This window comes from Coregonus lavaretus (assembly GCF_964263955.1).
Source record: "Coregonus lavaretus genome assembly, chromosome: 18".
Taxonomy (NCBI): Eukaryota; Metazoa; Chordata; class Actinopteri; order Salmoniformes; family Salmonidae; genus Coregonus; species Coregonus lavaretus.
The window spans coordinates 35237517-35255741 of NC_140005.1; the positions used below are offsets into that span (position 1 = coordinate 35237517).

General features: G+C 41.4%; 1 protein-coding gene across 3 annotated transcripts in view; it reads right to left on the reverse strand.

Annotated features, from left to right (window-relative positions):
* mipol1 (mirror-image polydactyly 1) overlaps positions 1-17825 on the reverse strand; it is a 67193-nt gene extending 49368 nt beyond the window's left edge. For 2 of the 3 annotated variants that reach the window (XM_084182287.1, XM_084182285.1), the window contains exons 1-2: positions 17725-17825; positions 5642-5733 (exon numbers count right to left, since the gene is read on the reverse strand). In XM_084182287.1, coding sequence (XP_084038413.1) covers positions 5642-5651 — 10 coding nt within the window. In that variant the 5' untranslated portion in view covers positions 5652-5733; positions 17725-17825. Of the gene's footprint in view, positions 1-5641; positions 5734-17724 lie in introns of those variants that run through there. The other variant, XM_084182286.1, reaches the window with a different exon arrangement.
* Between the last annotated feature and the right edge of the window lie 400 nt (positions 17826-18225).

Here is an 18225-nt window from a genome sequence, read left to right on the forward strand (position 1 = left end):
GGGCTAACTACTCATCAGCACTGAGCAGACAGACACACTCCCTTGGATCTTATATGTTTACCCAGGATTTCTCAACCTCTTTTATTCCAGAGAACAACAAACTAGCTTTACAAATGGCACCATATTCACTTGTGACTAGGGACAATAAGGCTTGAGTCAAAAGTAGTGGACTTTAGGGGGAATAGTGTGCCATTTGGGACACATCCCTGGTGCTTCCTTGCTTATCTTAACACTAGCACTTCAGAACAGACTAAATCTGTGTCAGCTAACCAACTGAGGGACCGGTCAACAACATCCCAGGGGCCGGTGCCTTCCGGGGGACCGGAAGTTGAGGAACGCTGCAGTAACCAACTCACTCTGTATTCCTCTCCTCGTTATATCAGAACTTACTACGCATTCAAATCAACTGCATACTGTTCTATGCAACATGATGTTAAATTATTCCAGTTATTCAGTTGTTTGTTTAGCATCCTATAGATACAAATGATGAATATTGTAATCTTCCAATTATTTTTCCACAGAAGGAGACCAACCTCGGCTTATCCATAAGTAAATAATAAGTTCTGGCATATTTGGCTACATTAGTTCTTGTTTGGAAAGGAAAATGTCATTTTTCCTTCACATTCTGTATTAGAATGCTTGTTTAAAGTAATTTATAAATTGACCATCAAACTCAATGTGGAATCAACTACATGTCTCTAGCATGATATCCTGTTGTTTTCATGAAGATAATGAATACATGACGCCAAACAATGGGAATAACCTCAGGATGGGTCAGGAGAGCCAAAATACTTCTAATATGTAATTATATGGTTTTAAGTGCAAAGGTGTTATGTTGTGTCATAGTAACAACACCAAACAAAGCCTCATTGTAACCGACAGGCTTGTGAAACCAGTAAAGAGTGGTGTGTGTCACAAGAACGGACATGTTATTAGTCACTCTACAGACACTACTGAGGAGGGATAGGTGGGTGGGTCCGCCAGCCTTCAGGAGTCAACTCAGGGTCACATGACGTGGCCAGCTTTGACAGGCAGTTTCCCATCCTTACCTTCTTTTCACCTTTCCCTCTATACCTGCATGGTGCAATAGTGTGACATCCACAGGTTAGGGTCAATTGAAACAGTTCTTTATGCAACTGTTAGGTAACACTAGATTACTCACTACTGCAGGACAAAGTCAGCAGTACCCTCAATGAACATCATTTGTCCAACTTTTATTTCATCTGCTTTTAGCCCCATAATCCATTAGGCACTACATTTCAATGTGAGGATTCACAATGTGTACACACACACGCGAACGCATTCACACACACACACGCAATGATTATTTTAGTGTTAAGGAGGACTCTATACTGGGGTGCTTTCTTTTGTTAAGAAAATCCCTCTACTAACATGCTTTTAAAAAGGAACTTTTGCTATGCGCTAGGACGGAATCCAAATGAAGCGCTTTGTAGAAGATGAGCGATGCTCTGGCTTCGACCTGTCCTTCAGAACAACCAGCAGGAGACAAGTGGCCCAGCTCTAGAATCAACACCCAGCCTGCATCCTAAATGGCACCCTATACTCTACATAGTGCACTACTTTTGACCAGAGCCCTACCATAGCCAAAATGGCACCCTATTCCCTATGTAGGGAATAGGGTGCCATTTGTGAAACAGCCTCAAACATTCCAGGATTCTTTCCAAAGGAAAAAAGTTTCAGTGACTAAGATGCTTTGTTATAAGTTGTTGTAGCTAATAATAGTGAGAAGGGGAGGTAGGTAGGTGGGGTTAAGGTTACGAAAATATTCAAAGTTAATTCAGACATTAAATAAATGTTTTCCTAGCCGTCAAAACTGCCTTGCAGCGCCATTGTGCTTTGCTGAGCTCCTCTGGGGGGTGGATGTGGCTGAGGGCTGATCACATAAGCACAACCAACCAATCACACCTGGATTCAAATAGTATTGGTTTCATTTCAAATTGCTTGATTGACCTAGCCTGGCACAACGGAACCAATGGAATAGTCCCAAAGAGTGCAAACACAGCCCATCTGGTATTCCAGGCAAGCTCAACCAACTACAGCTTAAAGTATGTGAAAGAAACCCGAAACTATTTGAACCCAGGTCTGACAGCAGCAGCACAACCAAGAGGTCCTCATTAGCACTTGATGTTTGAGCATGGGCCACAGCAGTGACCGTTTGAGCAAAGCCAGCCCTGTTTGTTTTGCTCTATGGTTCATAGGCTGTCATCGGGTGTGTTGCCACAATTGAGGGGGACTTGCAATGCAGCATTTGCACAACATTGCTGCAATGTTATTAAGAGACCCAGCAAGGACTAAATAATAGGCCGCTTTCTTGGTGAATTCTTTCCAATTCCTTAACAAGGCATTGGACTGGACACCATTCCCTTCCCGGCAGGTGGCTAAAGTTACAACAGGGTATCCATCGTCACCAGAGATGCTTCATTTGAAGGAAGGTTAAGGCTATATTACACATAGGGATTTTGTATGGGAAATGCTAACAAAACATGAATAACTCAAGAATTAAGATGCTTCATTTAGTGAACCACAAAAACATCCAAAACCTGTACAAAAACAATGTGTGTGTGTGTGTGTGTGTGTGTGTGTGTGCATGAGTGAGTCTATGTATGTGTTGTGGTCTCTCCCAGATCAGAATAATCACCCCAGGCACCGTTTTAACAGTGCCCACCCTGTGTCTATTCCCTAAACCAACACAGGGAGACAAAGAGGGACAGAGGGTGAGAATCCCTGTGCCTGTGTGCCTGCCTACCGCTCAGAGTGAGACCACCCACTTAGGAAGCGGGGCGGCCTGTTAGGCCACACCACACTCAATTCCAAGGATTTCAGGACTTCAATCAGACCCACATGGTAGCCCAAACTTGCCGATAGCGCGCCTCTTGCCCCGGTGGAGGGGGGAGTCAGTGAGAGGCTGGGTGGGTGGGTGTTGGAGGAACATCGCCGAGGGTCGTGAATGATGGGGGAAGACTAGAGACCAAACTGTTTCTTCCACACCGCTATCAGCTGCTGTTAGTATCACTGACCCAATGGGTCTAAACACTACATTTCCTGCCTGGGAGACTGATGCTAAGAGTGGGGGAGTAAGGGTTAGGGCAGAGGTAGATCCACCTGCTTAGAACAAAGCTCCCTGTTCGGAGAGCCAATTCAACTCTCTAGGAAACTTTACATCGTTTTTTATTTGGCCCGGGCTTGAAGGCAGGCTGCACTTTGAATTATCTGGTGGGAAGAAAAAGCAGTCAGCAGACAGATACACAGGAATTTGACATACCAGACCCGAGTTCAAAAAGCTGTCTTCCGGATGCTATGTGTTTCAGCCCAGTGCAACGGCAGCCCTGCCACTTGATTTGGAACAGAGCTAGCTACTTCGTTGGGAAATGTTACCACTCTCAAATTCATAGACAGAGCTATGATTTCATATTGAACATCCACTTATTGGTGGTCAAGGCCAACACATATTAAATTCAATTTACATGAATAATAATAAATAATAAATATGCCAGGCCTAAGCAGCATACCCTAATTATCCTTAAAAAAGGCACAATTATTTTGATCTCTGATAAACCATATTACTTATATTGCGGAATTTAAACAGCAAATTCTCTCCATTTGCAGAACACGTTAAGTTAACCTTTATTTGACAAGTAGGAACCACTCCCGATTATTTCTGACTGTTGCTTAACTATGGATGGACACATAATCATCTGAACGAAACGCGTGATAATCCTCAAAGCATATTCATTAGGATAGGATATTTGCCACCTATTCTTCCACCTGCCTGAGTCAGTCTTATTAAAGTGAGTCAGACAGACCCACGCAGCAAAGTGTTTCTTGTTTTAAAGAGAATTAGGGATTTTCTTATAGGCCTAGTGATGACGAACGGCTGCCAGTAGGATCTGAGAACTGAGAGCTCAATGCTGCTCGCAGACACAGGCACTGTAGAAAAAGGTTAATAACTAGAGATTAAATGAACCCCTAAAGACAGATTAGACTTGATTGAGACACTGCGACGGTTTCATGTCTCATAGAGGTTGAAACACAAGAGGCTGGGACCTAGGAGCGAATCTGCCTGTCATCCTTGTATGCTTTCTTTATCTGTGTATGTCCACCAGTGTCTGCTGGGGTGCCTGCAGGGGCTCAGGGCTGACAGTTAGCTGACATTCATGTGAGTTACGATGCCTCCAGGTGTAGTTTTTGACAAGGTACCGGTCACAGACAAGCTGACACACCTTCCTCTGAGGCCCTTTATATTCATATCAGGATTTGTGTTGCGCTGCATCCTGCTCCAGTGGTTGGGCTCCACCCTCCTGCACTAGGATGTGGTAGGACAAGCAGAGCTGGAGCAGGATACATCTGCATATCACTAACACAACAAACCGCCGCTAGGTCAAAACAGCTTACCTTAACATAGAGCGCTTACTGTTGGGAATGTTAATATTCAGCTGTACTAGCATCTACTGTAACAGGAAAATGCATAAGCTACCCACCTTGGGGCAGTTCTTGATTGCTGCACTATCTACTACACGTTTTTGTCCCCATCAGTCATGCAACAATAAGCCTAGGCTTGATAACCACTCGTGGTTTCTCTATGAAAGGACAACATTTATCAATCAAACTACTTCGTTAAACACTTCACACTGTCATACAGATGAACACTCTGTCAAATGATGACTACCACCACCACATCTGTGGATTAATAGGATCTACATTTATGAGTAATAGGCCTAAAGCTTTTGGAAAATATGGATGAAAATATTCATTTAAGTCAAATAAATTGTAATGAAAGGTTTTTGGCAAACATATTTGTTATGGTGTTCAAACTGTCTATGCCTATGGGCTCCCTGTTTCCATTCTATTTATTTTGAAGATTAGCAGCAAATCAAGGACATTGCAACTTTTTCCTTTTCGAAGAGAGACTTGTCGATAAATGTAATAGGCCAGTTCAGAAAACATATATCAGTCACACCCACAGTTTAGACCACTTCAATTGGCTTGAAAAAGGACTAACTTCACGTATTTCGTTTTAGAAGGATGGTCCACCTCCGGCTCAGTTTTCCTTCATACCAAAGTTCTCAAGCAACGATTTGAAATGGCAAGTGTGCCCTCTTGAGGAGAGACTTAGGTCTAACATTTATAATATTATTTTTCTCCAACAGCGCTTTTTGGTAATTCCTTCCAACCCATCACACTCTTTTGAATAAATTACATTTAACACCAAAATCATCCACACAAGATAAAATTCTTACACACATTGGTCTCTAGTGTCAAAAGGAAAGGACTGTTTCTCAGAAGTCTTTGAAACTCAGTGGTGAAATAAAAAAAGGCACATTGTTTGAGTTGAGGTCTTAGAACTGCTGTTATTAGGCTACACTTCAGAATGTGTTCTTGATTCCCTTATGGAGTGGACTCACTATAAACACTCTGGTTGTCTTATACCTTATCTTAACAGAACAATTCAATCTTCATAGAACAACAAATTGCAAAGTTTCTAGCCTGGTTTATCCTCCTTGAACATTCTGCTACACGTCCACTCTCACAAAAAGTCTACAATAACTACAGGGAAATCAGTCTCTGACATGTGTGACAGTAGCTTAATAACCAGAATACATAGTTGAACATTTGTATTTACCTTTGTACATATCAACGAGAGAGTCTTTGAGTTCCTTGCTGTGTGTCCATGACAGACTGAGTTCCTCTTCACTCTCAGAGTAGCAGCTCTCCCTGTGAATGAATGAAAATTAACTAGTTAGAATGTTAGAATCTCCTCTGGGTTCCATGCATTCTGTTCTAAGAGAAGAATCCCAGACTAGTTCAGCTCAACTGCTTGAGACTTCACTAACTTCCTCTCATGGGATTTTATGGGGCAAATCAAGCAGGTCATATGCTTTTCAGATTACTGCGTCTGACTAATCTCCCTCACAATGTGCCCTGACTGAGCTGGCCTCAGATTTACAACCATGCTGCTTTTATCATCTCAGATGACATAAGGAAATGCTAGCAGCACTTTATTTGAAGGATACCTATAAAAGGACTTGATAACATATTCATAAGACATACATAACCATTACGACAAATTCTCATGTCAACAGCCCGACCAATATGTTTTTTGGGGTCCGATTCTGAATTTATGGGGGGGGGAAAAAAAACTTACTGATACCGATACACAGTGCCTTCGGAAAGTATTCAGACCCCTTCCCTTTTTCCACATTTTGTTACATTACAGCCTTATCCTAAAATGTATTAATAAATAAAAAAATCCTCAATCTACACACGATACCCCATAATGACAAAGCGAACAGGTTTTTAGACATTCTTGCAACAACAAAAAAATACATTAAAAAAATTCTGATCCTTTGCTATGAGACTCGAAATTGAGCTCAGGTGCATCCTGTTTCCATTGATCATCCTTGAGATGTTTCTACAACTTCATTGGAGTCCACCTGCGGTAAATTCAATTGATTGGACATGATTTGGAAAGGCACATACTTGTCTATCTAAGGTCCCACAGGTGACAGTGCATGTCAGAGCAAAAACCAAGCCATGAGGTCGAAGGAATTGTCCGTAGAGCTCCGAGACAGTAACCTCTTCACAGTGCAGCTCTTGAATATCACATGCTTTTACAACTGACCGAGCTAAAGAGCTGCTCAACCTTGATCAACACAATGATAAAACCACTTAAACTGGTACAACATTCCAACTGACAGTTGGCACAAAAACAACATATTTTATATCATAACCCAAAATATGCTAATGAGCCCCCGCCAGCACATTGCCCCCACCTGCTGTGCATTCAGATAGTATTCAGACCTCTTCCCTTTTTCCACATTTTGTTACGTTACAGCCTTATTCTAAAATTGATTAAATTATTTTTTTCCCCTCATCAATCTACACACAATACCCCATAATGACAAAGCGAAAAAAGGTTTTTAGAAATGTTTGCAAATGTATTACAAATAAAAAACAGAAATACCTTATTTACATAAGTATTCAGCCCCTTTGCTATGAGACTCGAAATTGAGCTCAGGTGCAACCTGTTTCCATTGATCATCCTTGAGATGTTTCTACAATTTGACTGGAATCCATCTGTGGTAAATTCAATTGATTGGACATGATTTGGAAAGGCACATACCTGTCTAAATAATGTCCCACAGTTGACAGTGCATGTCAGAGCAAAAACCAAGCCATGAGGTAGAAGGAATTGTCCGTAGAGCTCCGAGACAGGATTGTGTCGAGGCACAGATCTGGGGAAGGGTACCAAAAAATGTCTGCAGCATTGAAGGTCCCCAAGAACACAGTGGCCTCCATCATTCTTAAATGGAAGAAGTTTGGAACCACCAAGACTCTTCCTAGAGCTGGCACCCTGGCCAAACTGAGCAATCGGGGGAGAAGGGCCTTGGTCAGGGAGGTGACCAATAACCCAATGGTCACTATGACAGAGCTCTAGAGTTCCTCTGTGGAGATGGGAGAACCTTCCAGAAGGACAACCATCTCTGCAGCACTCCACCAATCAGGCCTTTATGGTAGAGTGGCCAGACGGAAGCCACTCCTCTGTAAAAGGCACATGAAAGCCCGCTTGGAATTTGCCAAAAGGCACCTAAAGACTCTCAGACCATGAGAAACAAGATTCTCTGGTCTGATGAAACCAAGATTGAACTCTTTGGCCTGAATGTCAAGCATCACGTCTGGAGGAAACCTGGCAGCATCCCTACGGTGAAGCATGGTTGTGGCAGCATCACGCTGTGAGGATGTTTTTCAGCGGCAGGGACAGGGAGACTACTCGAGATCGAGGGAAAGATGAACGGAAAACCTGCTCTAGAGCACTCAGGACCTCAGACTGGGGCGAAGGTTCACCTTTCAACAGGACAACAATCCTAAGCACACAGCCAAGACAAAGAAGGAGTGGCTTCGGGACAAGTCTCTGAATGTCCTTGACTGGCCCAGCCAGAGCCCGGACTTGAACCCGATCAAACATCTCTTGAGACCTGAAAATAGCTGTGCAGCAACGCTCCCCGTCCAACCTGACAGAGGTTGAGAGGATCTGCAGAGAAGAATGGGAGAAACTTCCCAAATACAGGTGTGCCAAGCTTGTAGTGTCATACCCAAGAAGAGTCTAGGCTGTAATCGCTGCCAAAGGTGCTTCAACAAAGTACCGAGTAAAGGGTCTGAATACTTATGCAAATGTGATATTTCCGTTTTATTTAGTTTTTTAAATATAAATTAGCAAACATATCTAAAAACCAGTTTTTGCTTTGTCATTATGGGGTATTGTGTGTAGATTGATGAGGAAAAAAAACGATTTAATACATTTTAGAATAATGCTGTAACGTAACAAAATGTAGAAAAAGTAAACGGGTCTGAATACTTTCCGAAGGTACGGTTTCTGCCGATATACTGTTTTACAGTGGCAAAATTTAAAAGTGTAATTTTCCCACACTGAATTCTCATAAATTGCCATACAAAAAAGCACTTGTACAATAACTACGTTTCAAATATTGATTTTATACATTGCAACAATAATGACACATCATGACAATGGCCGCAAGTGTTCAGATAGGATGAATTTTTTTTATCTCATGCCTATTTACTGAATATCTGTGAAATGATCAGCTGAAAGCGATATAGCGGTCGGGCTTTATCAACAACACAGGTTGATTTTTATTATTAGCTTCCCTCCCTCTTACAGCACTGTCTGGTCTGTGTTATCTGAGAGGGGAGGTGTCACATTTCAAGAAACCGAGGTATCACATTTCTAACATTACAAATTATCATTAGCAGCCTTTACACTTCTCAAGTTTATCCAAAAACTAGTATCATTCAATATAGGCTAACAGTCAGGCATTATAGATCATTGCCAATATCCCAACACTTTGGATAGGCCTACAGTGGCTTGCGAAATTATTCACCCCCCCTTGGCATTTTCCTGTTTTGTTGCCTTACAACCTGGAATTTTAAATGATTTTTGGGGGGTTTGTATCATTTGATTTACACAACATGCCTACCACTTTGAAGATGCAAAATATGTTTTATTTTGAAACAAACAAGAAATAATGAGAAAAAAAAGAACTTGAGCGTGCATAACTATTCTCCCCCCAAAGTCAATACTTTGTAGAGCCACCTTTTGCAGCAATTACAGCTGCAAGTCTCTTGGAGTATGTCTCTATGAGCTTGGCACATCTAGCCACTGGGAGTTTTGCCCATTCTTCAAGCAAAAACTGCTCCAGCTCCTTCAAGTTGGATGGGTTCCGCTGGTGTACAGCAAAGTCATACCACAGATTCTCAATTGGATTGAGGTCTGGGCTTTGACTAGGCCATTCCAAGACATTTAAATGTTTCCCCTTAAAAGTAGTCCTGTGCAGCTCAGCTGGTAGAGCATGGCGCTTGCAACGCCAGGGTTGTGGGTTCGATTCCCACTGGGGGCCAGTATGAAAAATGTATGCCCTCACTATCTGTAAGTCGCTCTGGATAAGAGCGTCTGCTAAATGACTAAAATGTAAAAATGTAAACCACTCAAGTGTTGTTTTAACAGTATGCTTAGGGTCATTGTCCTGCTGGAAGGTGAACCTCCGTCCCAGTCTCAAATCTCTGGAAGAGTGAAACAGGTTTCCCTCAAGAATTTCCATCATTCCTTCAATGCTAACCAGTTTCCCAGTCCCTGCCGATGAAAAACATCCCCACAGAATGATGCTGCCATCACCATGCTTCAATGTGGGATGGGGTTCTCGGGGTGATGAGAGGTGTTGGGTTTGCGCCAGACATAGTGTTTTCCTTGATGGCCAAAAATTCCAATTTTAGTCTCATCTGACCAGACTACCTTCTTCCATATGTTTGGGGAGTCTCCCACATACATGCCTTTTGGCGAACACCAAACATGATTGCTTATTTTCTTCTTTAAGCAATGGCTTTTTTCTGGCCACTCTTCCGTAAAGCCAAGCTCTGTGGAGTGTATGGCTTAAAGTGGTCCTATGGACAGATACTCCAATCTCAGCTGTGGAGCTTTGCAGCTCCTTCAGGGTTATCTTTGGTCTCTTTTTTGCCTCACTGATTAATGCCCTCCTTGCCTGGTCTGTGAGTTTTGGTGGGCGGCCCTCTCTTGGCAGTTTTGTTGTGGTGCCATATTCTTTCAATTTTTTAATAATGGATTTAAATGGTGCTCAGTGGGATGTTCAAAGTTTCTGATATTTTTTTACAACCCAACCCTAATCTGTACTTCTCAACAACTTTGTCCCTGACCTGTTTGGAGAGCTCCTTGGTCTTCGTGGTGCCGCTTGCTTGGTGGTGCCCCTTGCTTAGTGGTGTTGCAGACTCTGGGGCATTTCAGAACAGGTGTATATACAGTGGGGAAAAAAAGTATTTAGTCAGCCACCAATTGTGCAAGTTCTCCCACTTAAAAAGATGAGAGAGGCCTGTAATTTTCATCATAGGTACACGTCAACTAGGACAGACAAAATGAGGAAAAAAAATCCAGAAAATCACATTGTGGGATTTTTAATGAATTTATTTGCAAATTATGGTGGAAAATAAGTATTTGGTCAATAACAAAAGTTTCTCAATACTTTGTTATATACCCTTTGTTGGCAATGACACAGGTCAAACGTTTTCTGTAAGTCTTCACAAGGTTTTCACACACTGTTGCTGGTATTTTGGCCCATTCCTCCATGCAGATCTCCTCTAGAGCAGTGATGTTTTGGGGCTGTCGCTGGGCAACACGGACTTTCAACTCCCTCCAAAGATTTTCTATGGGGTTGAGATCTGGAGACTCCAGGACCTTGAAATGCTTCTTACGAAGCCACTCCTTCGTTGCCCGGGCGGTGTGTTTGGGATCATTGTCATGCTGAAAGACCCAGCCACGTTTCATCTTCAATGCCCTTGCTGATGGAAGGAGGTTTTCACTCAAAATCTCACGATACATGGCCCCATTCATTCTTTCCTTTACACGGATCAGTCGTCCTGGTCCCTTTGCAGAAAAACAGCCCCAAAGTATGATGTTTTCACTCCCATGCTTCACAGTAGGTATGGTGTTCTTTGGATGCAACTCAGCATTCTTTGTCCTCCAAACACAACGAGTTGAGTTTTTACCAAAAAGTTATATTTTGGTTTCATCTGACCATATGACATTCTCCCAATCCTCTTCTGGATGCACTCTAGCAAACTTCAGACGGGCCTGGACATGTACTGGCTTAAGCAGGGGGACACGTCTAGCACTGCAGGATTTGAGTCCCTGGCGGCATAGTGTGTTACTGATGGTAGGCTTTGTTACTTTGGTCCCAGCTCTCTGCAGGTCATTCACTAGGTCCCCCCGTGTGGTTCTGGGATTTTTGCTCACCGTTCTTGTGATCATTTTGACCCCACAGGGTGAGATCTTGCGTGGAGCCCCAGATCGAGGGAGATTATCAGTGGTCTTGTATGTCTTCCATTTCCTAATAATTGCTCCCACAGTTGATTTCTTCAAACCAAGCTGCTTACCTATTGCAGATTCAGTCTTCCCAGCCTGGTGCAGGTTTACACTTTTGTTTCTGGTGTCCTTTGACAGCTCTTTGGTCTTGGCCATAGTGGAGTTTGGAGTGTGACTGTTTGAGGTTGTGGACAGGTGTCTTTTATACTGATAACAAGTTCAAACAGGTGCCATTAATACAGGTAACGAGTGGAGGACAGAGGAGCCTCTTAAAGAAGAAGTTACAGGTCTGTGAGAGCCAGAAATCTTGCTTGTTTGTAGGTGACCAAATACTTATTTTCCACCATAATTTGCAAATAAATTCATTAAAAATCCTACAATGTGATTTTCTGGATTTTCTTTTCTCAATTTGTCTGTCATAGTTGACGTGTACCTATGATGAAAATTACAGGCCTCTCTCATCTTTTTAAGTGGGAGAACTTGCACAATTGGTGGCTGACTAAATACTTTTTTCCCCCACTGTATACTGAGATCATGTGACAGATCATGTGACACTTAGATTGCACACAGGTGGACTTTATTTAACTAATTATGTGACTTATGAAGGTAATTGGTTGCACCAGATCTTATTTATGGGCTTCATAGCATAGGGTGAATATACAGTTGAAGTCGGAAGTTTACATACACTTAGGTTGGAGTCATTAAAACTAATTTTTCAACCACTCCACAAATGTCTTGTTAACAAACTATAGTTTTGGCAAGTCGGTTAGGACATCTACTTTGTGCATGACACAAGTAATTTTTCCAACAATTGTTTACAGACAGATTATTTCACTGTATCACAATTCCAGATAGTCAGAAGTTTACATACACTAAGTTGACTGTGCCTTTAAACAGCTTGGAAAATTCCAGAAAATGATGTCATGGCTTTAGAAGCTTCTGATAGGCTAATTGACATCATTTGAGTCAATTGGAGGTGTACCTGTGGATGTATAAACACCATGGGACCACGCAGCCGTCATACCGCTCAGGAAGGAGACACGTTCTGTCTCCTAGAGATGAACGCACTTTGGTGCGAAAAGTGCAAATCAATCCCAGAACAACAGCAAAGGACCTTGTGAAGATGCTGGAGGAAACAGGTACAAAAGTATCTATATCCACAGTAAAACGAGTCCTATATCGGGGGTGGCACCATCATGCTGTGGGGGTGCTTTGCTGCAGGAGGTACTGGTGCACTTCACAAAATAGATGGCATCATGAGGAAGGAAAATTATGTGGATATATTGAAGCAACATCTCAAGACATCAGTCAGGAAGTTAAAGCTTGGTGGCAAATGGGTCTTCCAAATGGACATTGACTCCAAGCATACTTCCAAAGTTGTGGCAAAATGGCTTAAGGACAACAAAGTCAAGGTATTGAGAGTGGCCATCACAAAGCCCTGACCTCAATCCTATAGAAAATGTGTGGGCAGAACTGAAAAAGCGTGTGCGAGCAAGGCCTACAAACCTGACTCAGTTACACCAGCTCTGTCAGGAGTAATGGGCCAAAATTCACCCAACTTATTGTGGGAAGCTTGTAGAAGGCTACCCACTCCGTTTGACCCAAGTTAAACAATTTAAAGGCAATGCTACCAAATACTAATTGAGTGTATGTAAACTTCTGACCCACTGGGAATGTGATGAAAGAAATAAAAGCCGAAAGAAATAATTCTCTCTACTATTATTCTGACATTTCACATTCTTAAAATAAAGTGGTGATCCTAACTGACCTAAGACAGGGAATTTTTACTAGGACTAAATGTCAGTAATTGTGAAAAACTGAGTTTAAATGTATTTGGCTAAGGTGTATGTAAACTTCTGACTTCAACTGTGCATGCACCACTTTTACGTTATTTATTTTTTATAATTTTTTTTTTTTCATTTCACTTCACCAATTTGGACTATTTTGTGTGTGTCCATTACATGAAATCCAAATAAAAATCTATTTAAATTACAGGTTGTAATGCAACAAAATACAAAAAACGCCAAGGGGGATGAATACTTTTGCAAGGCACTGTACTTGTATGATAAGGATAAGTATCATTATGGATTTGAATTTAACTGCAATGACTTTTAAATCCTTGATGACACTTTACAAAGTATTAAAGACTATAATCAACCATTAAAACAACCTTTTATCAATCTGACTGTCAATTTAGGCTATAATTTCTAAATTTGCTGAACCAAAGGCATGCATGATATCGACTCAGAAGCCACGTAGGCCACCCAGCTGTAACAAAAGCAGGCTATTGCAACATGGCAGCTAGGGTACTTACTTCACCGAGAGCTCCTTTTTCAAGCTAGATATCTTGTGCTTAGCTCTTTGTAGTGCATTTCTAACATCATCAACTCTAATTTTTGTAGCCATCAGCCAACTGTAATTCCACCAGGGTGCTGTAGTGACACTGAATAGCTACTGTTCTGGGCACCTCAGTTGCAATTTGATACATATCCATGACAACACTTCTCACAGCATCTCAAAGAACTTCCTGGTCAAATGAACAATAGACTCTTCAACTCACCTGTCACGAACAGCCAATGGGAAAGAAACATGCACCGTGTCTGTGTACTCACTTACAGCTCTCTGGGCTCGCTCTCTCTCTGAGGTACTAGCTAGTAAACACAACAAGCTCTCACAGTATCACTGCAGTATTAGACGTTTATCCACGTTTCTCCAAATGTCAAATTTCGAAGTTGCTTCAAACATCAAATTTCAAAATGTTTTTGACACACTGGCAGGGTTTCCATTAGGAACATGTGGCGCCTGACAACGTGACCGGGAAGATTTTAACTGACCAGCCATTTGACATATTTACCAAGGTTATCATCCAAGGTGCTCAGAATGACAGAAATCACATTTAGATTATGGTAATCAATCTTAACAGAACATGCAAGTCATGTAATGAAGCAGCCAATAAAACTTCATTTTCAAACATTTGCCAAAATGCAATTTGCGGCATATCACCATTCTAAACAGCACACCTGGGAAAGCACCATTCTAAACAGCGCATCTGATAGCGGTTCCATATGTGACAGAGATGAAAATCTCTGTTAGAAATTTAGAAAGAGGGGGAATCTAAAGATGCAACAACTAGGATGGGTTGCTAATATGACTAGGATTGCGCTTCTGGACAACGAAAGAAAGTTGATATGAAAACCAATAGAACAGCAGAGAAATGGCATAGCGGTGGGTCGAATAGGGAACTAAATGGAAATACATTTGCCAAAATTGCATCATTACTCTTGTCTATACAGAAACAAATAAAATAATTGAAAATACTTCACCAGAAAGCATGACTTAGCCACAGAGGAATCGAGGACAATTACCTTCTTTTAAAAAATAGTTGTGGATTGTTTCATATCACAAGCTCGTAGGCCTACGCCTATTTGGGAAGCCCGCAATTTGGGCATCGCGCGTGGCAATAGGCCTAGCTGATTATTGAGTTGCAGCTGTCAGTGAAAAGCATCTCAAATATATGTGAAGATAATGTGTCCGAGTATAATTTAAAATGTTGAAACAAGAAGAAGGGGAGGGGTGTGTGGCGAAGATATAGGTGTGTCTCTCTCCAGAATGGCTCAGCTGTCTCCCGCTATTCTTGCACATTCATGGTTTAATTGTGTGAATTGTTTGCCCTTTCATTCTGATCAATTCCCCATTAACATGTCACCTGTAGTAAATGTAACGTTAATCCCCACCATTTGGTTACATTGATTTCTGTTAATGCATCGATTAATTACAGTAATTTACCGTTCTCATTCTTCCACACTTGTGAGAAACAAGTTTTGGTTTATTTCATAAACCATCACCATACATTTTGTAATTGTCTTTTGTTTGGAGTGCTCCATGTGAGCAATGAGCATGTGTCTGGTTTCTCTGTCCTGATAACGTTGAGGGAGCGCGCACGCCTGAGCACGCATTGAAGTACCTGGCCTGCTGCGCGGAAATGTAGTAAAGTGTTTAACATCCATTGCGAATGTTAATATATTAAAACTATAGTTCCTCACAGTAAGCTATTTGAAAAATCTTTCCAACAATCCCCCCCTCGATAATCACCAATCATTGGTCTGAAAGAGCAATGGAAGTTATAGGCCTCCTGTTGCATTGGCCTATAGGCTATGAGTTTCATGCGCTCATTTCTTTCGCCACCAATGGATCACGGTGTATCAATGTGTCCATATGGCAGAGGCTGGTGATCTCGCATTAGTTTACTTTTAACATTTAGATTTTTATCATTTTAATTTAGATTTTTATGATTAACCACGTGACAATGATTTTGATAAACAAAAACGTTATTATTGAAATGAAACTGTTCCACGAAAATGTGCATATAAAAATCATAACTGGCAAGCAAAACCGGAGAAATGGAAGGATAAATTGAAAGTTTCCCCAAACTTGAAACTCACACGCCGCCTATGAAGTCTTTATAATTGCTTTCATGTTTCCATGGTGGGATTTTGCCTATAGGTTACTTTGAAGCAAGGTAAGACATGCCTCATAATATGAAATAAAACATTCAGGTTTCAAAAAATTATGTTTTCAAAATGCATAATGCCTCCAGCTCACATTGTAAAGTGGTGGGTGACGCGCTGATAGCCTTTTGCCTGCACTTGAATGGTGAATGTGAGGTGCGCTTCAATTACCAGTTGAGAAATACAAATAGTTGATATTTTTAATTTTGCACCAAAAGTGTTTTTAACCCACAATTGCATTTGAGGAGCTGCAGGAGTGACCCTGCTCAAAACAGGCTCTGTATCCTGTGCGCATGTGATAGTTGTGTTGGATAAATAAGATACATGATGACTAACGAAAATACACACAGGCCAATTTATACTGAACAAAAATATAAACACACATGTAAAGTGTTGGTCCCATGTTTCATGAGTTGAAATAAAAGATCCCTGAAATGTTCCATATGCACAAAAAGCTTATTTCTCTCAAATTCTGTGCACAAATGTGTTTACATCCCTGTTAGTGAACATTTCTCATTTGCCTGACAGGTGTGGCATATCAAGAAGCAGATTTTTGTAGTTTTTACCCCATTTTCTCACTAACTGCTAGTTACGACCCCGTATCATCGCTCCAACTCCTCAATGGGCTCGGGAGAGGCGAAGGTCGAGACATGCATCCTCCGAAACATGACACGCCTAGCCGCCTACTTCTTAACACACTGCTCGCTTAACCCGGAAGTCAGCCGCACCAATGTGTCAGAGGAAACACCATTCAACTAGTCAGCTTGCAGGAACCAAGACCGCCACACTTCCCCTTTAAGGGTTAAGAGTAGGCACTCATTCCGAATGGTTAAGGTAAGGGTTAATGTTTGGGATAGGGTTAAAACATCAAATAAAAAAAACAGTGTCCACCACTGGGATCAAACACACAACCTTCTGATCCAGAGTTATGGGATAGGGTTAAAACAAAAAAACTGTGTCCACCATGCATGATCCAGAGTCATGGGATTACGCCCATCCACAATCCCCGTCCACAACGCCCTAGCAAAACCCAAGTCTACTAGATGGTAATAGGGCTAACTGTTTCCCCTAGTGTCCGGTTTTGAAGGCATTTCCCGACCTCCTCAGGACATGGATAGACGTCCAATTTCGAAGTATATCGTGAACAATCTCCCTGAGTAAACAATGTCGAAGTACATGGCTATTATACACCCTAATTTTCTCAAGATCATGGCATGCCCCTAAAATAACAGTCTGGTCTTTGAGGGATTCACATACTGAGGTAGGGATTCACACCATAACATATCTTATTTTGTACAGTCCTAAATGCATAGTACAACATTGTTTTGCTGCCCAACTCAAGCTGACTAGGCTACATTATAGAAATCAGATACCATTTGTATTGTACACTTTCTTGACAGCCAAATAACGTTACGCGATGCAGTATTATAACAAGCATATTATGCCCCTATATTTACATTTGTTATGGCATGCCTAAAATGTCAAATATTTGACATGGAAGCTATAGCCAAACCCGAACTTTTACGTTAGTGTGGCATATCGTTATCAATCTAAGTTCTGCGCACATTTCGAATCTAAAAACATTCGCCACGTGTACAAATGTCATAAATTAATCTGATGCTTTCTCAGCCGCGAGGGTCAAGCAAAGATCCTCCCCCCTGTGTCAAGCTAGGTAGCTAGCAAGCTAATGTTAACAAGGAAAGCTAGCTAAATAGCTAGCTAACTTCATTGAAAAGTAGCTAATGTAGCTAGCTAAACATGTAACTTTTATTTTCACAAGACAGTATAGCGTTACATTGTTGAAGCACTTACCACAAAATCGGAAATGTGACCAGAGACCGGTTTATCTGTGCTAATAAAAACCTATTGAATTATTCAAGCAACTGAATGCACACCGCTACAGTGCTTTCTGTGGATTGAGGAAGTTTACGTTCCAAGTAGAACTCTTATTATTGCTGAACTTTTGTCCACCAGGGAGCAGTCGATGATTAGCTAAAGTAAATCATTCATAAACCTCAATACAGATGCTTCTCCCACGAATGTTGAGAAAAGAGAAGGAATTTAATTACATGCATGAATGTAAAGAAACAAATGGTAGGGGGTGCTTCTGTTATTGATTAGGGCAGTTTGCAGGTGGAAATGTAGCCAGGGTTGATGGCAAGTAAACTGCTGAACTTAGTTTGTTTACCAGTGTATTACCGATTACATCTCTTCATTTTGAAATGAGGTTAAACATAGAAGACTATAGTATTTTAAAATTAGTATGCCTACTGTATAAAATATTCCAGTAGATGTTTATGATTTCTCTCTCTG